This window comes from Dendrobates tinctorius, unplaced genomic scaffold, assembly GCF_039654945.1.
Source record: "Dendrobates tinctorius isolate UK_male_01 unplaced genomic scaffold, ASM3965494v1 ptg000019l, whole genome shotgun sequence".
NCBI lineage: Eukaryota > Metazoa > Chordata > Amphibia > Anura > Dendrobatidae > Dendrobates > Dendrobates tinctorius.
In genome coordinates this window covers 1,520,993-1,524,585 of record NW_027361687.1, presented here as the reverse complement: position 1 = coordinate 1,524,585, position 3,593 = coordinate 1,520,993, and the positions used below count along the sequence as shown (strand labels likewise).

The window sequence follows — 3,593 nt, the reverse complement described above, 5'->3', positions numbered from 1 at the left end:
AAGTCTATATAAAGGAGGTGCCTGCCAAAACTCTGCCACTACTACACTGACAGATTGGAGAGCAGACAGTCACCAAGGAACCCATCTTCTATCAGCGTCAAGAATGTGAGTATATTACATTATATGCCTGTCCTTTTAAATTATGTATGTACTAATGATTTTTATTATTTTTACATGCAGTATGTCTTCAGAATCTGAATATTCCCCATCGCGGCAGGAATTGGCGCAAACAGACCGTGAGGTGATTATTTTCGTGCATCTGGTAAGTATATCTGCTGCTACTCCAAATCTCTTACGTTTTTTTCAACTTTTTTAAGACATCATCATCATCATCTTCTGCGGACGGGACTAGTGAGGGCGAAGAGCAGGAGCAGCGAAGCCAAGTCCCGGTGGTGATACGGAATGTATGTATCAAATGATTTGTAATGTAATTTTTTATCTTCTATTTTTACTCTTTTTTATGTTTCTTTTTTTGTAACTTTTTATTCAATTTAAATTTGATTATTCTAATGAATGTGTTTTGTCTAGGTTCCACAACGGGATGAAGACGTCTACCTGGATAATGAGCAGCTCATCAGCTTGGTCCAGGAGCGTGCGCCGTTGTGGGACAGCCGTGACCGGCTGTACAAGGACAATGTGGTGACCCGGCGGCTATGGAATGAGGTGGCCGCAGCGTTGATGGATGGCTGGGACAGCGCCACAGCATCCTCCAAAAAGGCGTTTAGTGAGTATTTCCCTGCTCTGTATTGTGCCGCAGTGACTGTTGTCGTTGACGGCACTGTTGGGTTTCGTGCTAGGTATATTCTAGCAGGAAACCCAACAGTGTCATCGGGCTCTACAGTGACTGCTTTGAGTATTGTATTGCTATATTGTGCCGCAGTGACTGTTGTCCTTGACGGCACTGTTGGGTTTCGTGCTAGGTATATTCTAGCAGGAAACCCAACAGTGTCATCGGGCTCTACAGTGACTGCTTTGAGTATTGTATTGCTATATTGTGCCGCAGTGACTGTTGTCCTTGACGGCACTGTTGGGTTTCGTGCCAGGTATATTCTAGCAGGAAACCCAACAGTGTCATCGGGCTCTACAGTGACTGCTTTGAGTATTATATTGCTATATTGTGCCGCAGTGACTGTTGTCCTTGACGGCACTGTTGGGTTTCGTGCTAGGTATATTCTAGCAGGAAACCCAACAGTGTCATCGGGCTCTACAGTGACTGCTTTGAGTATTGTATTGCTATATTGTGCCGCAGTGACTGTTGTCCTTGACGGCACTGTTTTTTTTTCCCAACAGTGGACAAAGTCCGAACACGTTGGCGTTCGATCAAGGACCGCTTCAACAGTGATGTTCGTGCTGAGGGCCAGGTTCGCAGTGGATCTGCGTCAAGGACCAGAACTAGATACCGTCACTATCACGCGTTGCAGTTCCTAAGACCGGTCCTTGCCACGAGATCGTAAGTATTATAAATTTTGGGTTTTTATTTTTATTAATCTGTGTTTTTCTAATCCACAGCTGATGCTTCTGGTAAAGGCATGGTAGTAATGATTTTCCTTTCTTCCACAGCACCTGGAGCAGCACCCTGCAACCTGGCCCTGGAGCGGTCCTTCCTCGGACGTCCTCTGACCCGTCCCAGCCATCCGACAGCTATGAAGCACCTTGCAGGTCAGCCACACACACAGCTGGTGACCAGGAAGCTGGGCCATCGGGTGTTCCCCTGTCCCAGGTCTCTGCCACTGGTTATGCGGGCACTACCCGCCAGAGGCAGAGGGCCTTGGACAGGAATGTCTTGCCCGAGTTTATGCATTTGAGCGAGGCCTTTAATTCCAGCCTCAAGTCGCTGTCCGACAGAGTTGAAAGCGGTTTTGCACTCATGGAACGTGGTTTTAACCACTTTGAACACCGCTTCAATTCTGTAGAACAGCGCCTTGACCGTCTGGAGGCCGACCTCAACAGACCAGCACACCATTTTTTTAGTAAGATTGAAAAGGGCATGGCGGAACACCTTAGTCCTGAGCAACAGCTGAATGTGCTGCAGGCCTGCAACAATGCTTTCTTGCAGGCTATGCAGCATAATCGGTACGGTCAGCAGTCAGTGGTGTCATTTCCACCTGTGCCACCATTGACTCGCTTCACCTCACTACCGACTTGTGCTGCATACCACTGCACGGACACCTCTATTCAAAGCCAGGACACCCACCGTTACACCACCACAAGTCTGAGTGCAGCTGGTCACTTCACCGACACCACCATGGCAAGCGCTGCTCCTGTCTGGAGCACAACCGCCACTCCAATGCATGCGTGGAGCTCAGCCACCACTAGGCAAACATGGAACAGCCCTGCCACTACAACAACATGTAGTAGCCCTGCCACCACCACTCCGCAAACCTGGACCATCACTGCCGCCACCAGTCCTCCTGCAAGGACGAGCACTGCCAACCAAGAGCAGCAGCAGCAGCCACCTCAGCAGCAGCAGCAGCCACCTCAGCAGCAGCCACCTCAGCAGCAGCCACCTCAGCAGCAGCAGCAGCCACCTCAGCAGCAGCAGCAGCCACCTCAGCAGCAGCAGCCACCTCAGCAGCAGCAGCAGCCACCTCAGCAGCAGCAGCCACCTCAGCAACAGCAGCAGCCACCCCAGCAGACGGGGGACCTACACTCAATATTTGCCCCAAGTTCAAGGCGAAATCAATCAAGGCGGGCATTGGGCCAAAGTCGGTCCAGGCACACAAGCCTACGGCGACATGCCATTACAACAAATGTACCTGAACAGATTTCCTCTCCTCCAAGTGTTCCTAGTTTAATTCCCTTAACTGGACTACCTTCCCCCACAAGTTTTGTTGCCCCTTCCCCTCAAACACCGTCTTCAACTGCAAGTGTTGCATATTCCCTGCACACCCCCAAATTGAAACCATCTGCCCCCAAACGCCGGAAAAAATAATTTTTTGGTTTATTTTTGTGATTAAAAATAAATTTACATTTGTGGTTCACCATTACAAAGTTTAATTAATGTTGTTTGCGCCGCTCACACACACTGATGGGTAAATACATGTTAAAAACCAACCCAAGGCCTAGTATAGTCATATGTGAAATAACACGGACTAGTATAGTCATTCCAAGGCCTAGTGTAATAACTCTAGTTTTAACAACTAGAATCTGGTTTCATGAAAAACAAACTGTTGAAACTTGTCAAGTCAAGTTTCACCAGTTTGTTTTTCGTGAAACAAGATCCTAGTTGGTAAAAATCGAGTTATTACAGTAGGCCTTGGTATGACTATACTAGGCCGTGGTATTTCACATATGACTATACTAGTAGGCCCAAGGCCTACTATACTCATATTTTTAATACCACGGCCTAGTATAGTCATTCCAAGGCCTAGTGTAATAACTCTAGAAACTTGTCTATTTATACACTACCACAATTTTAAATAAAAGTTGGAATTGAGCTGATTACATTCATCCACTCAATGCTGACTTGTATTCCCCATTGACTTTCATTGGGTGGGGTTGGGTTTTGAGGGTTGGGTTTTGAAAAAATCACATACTTTTTTTTCAACTAGTTTGACAATTTTCTCTTGAAAAAAATTGGTTTCCTGATTCAT

General features: G+C 47.1%; 1 protein-coding gene across 1 annotated transcript; it reads left to right on the top strand.

The window, feature by feature from the left end:
• Positions 1-476: 476 nt before the first annotated feature.
• Positions 477-3,068, top strand: LOC141082760 (uncharacterized). The gene is made up of 3 exons (XM_073566675.1): positions 477-724; positions 1,291-1,450; positions 1,561-3,068. Exons 1-3 carry the CDS (start codon positions 679-681, stop codon positions 2,930-2,932), a joined length of 1,578 nt encoding a protein of 525 aa, XP_073422776.1. The 5' UTR covers positions 477-678; the 3' UTR covers positions 2,933-3,068.
• The last annotated feature ends 525 nt before the right edge of the window (positions 3,069-3,593 follow it).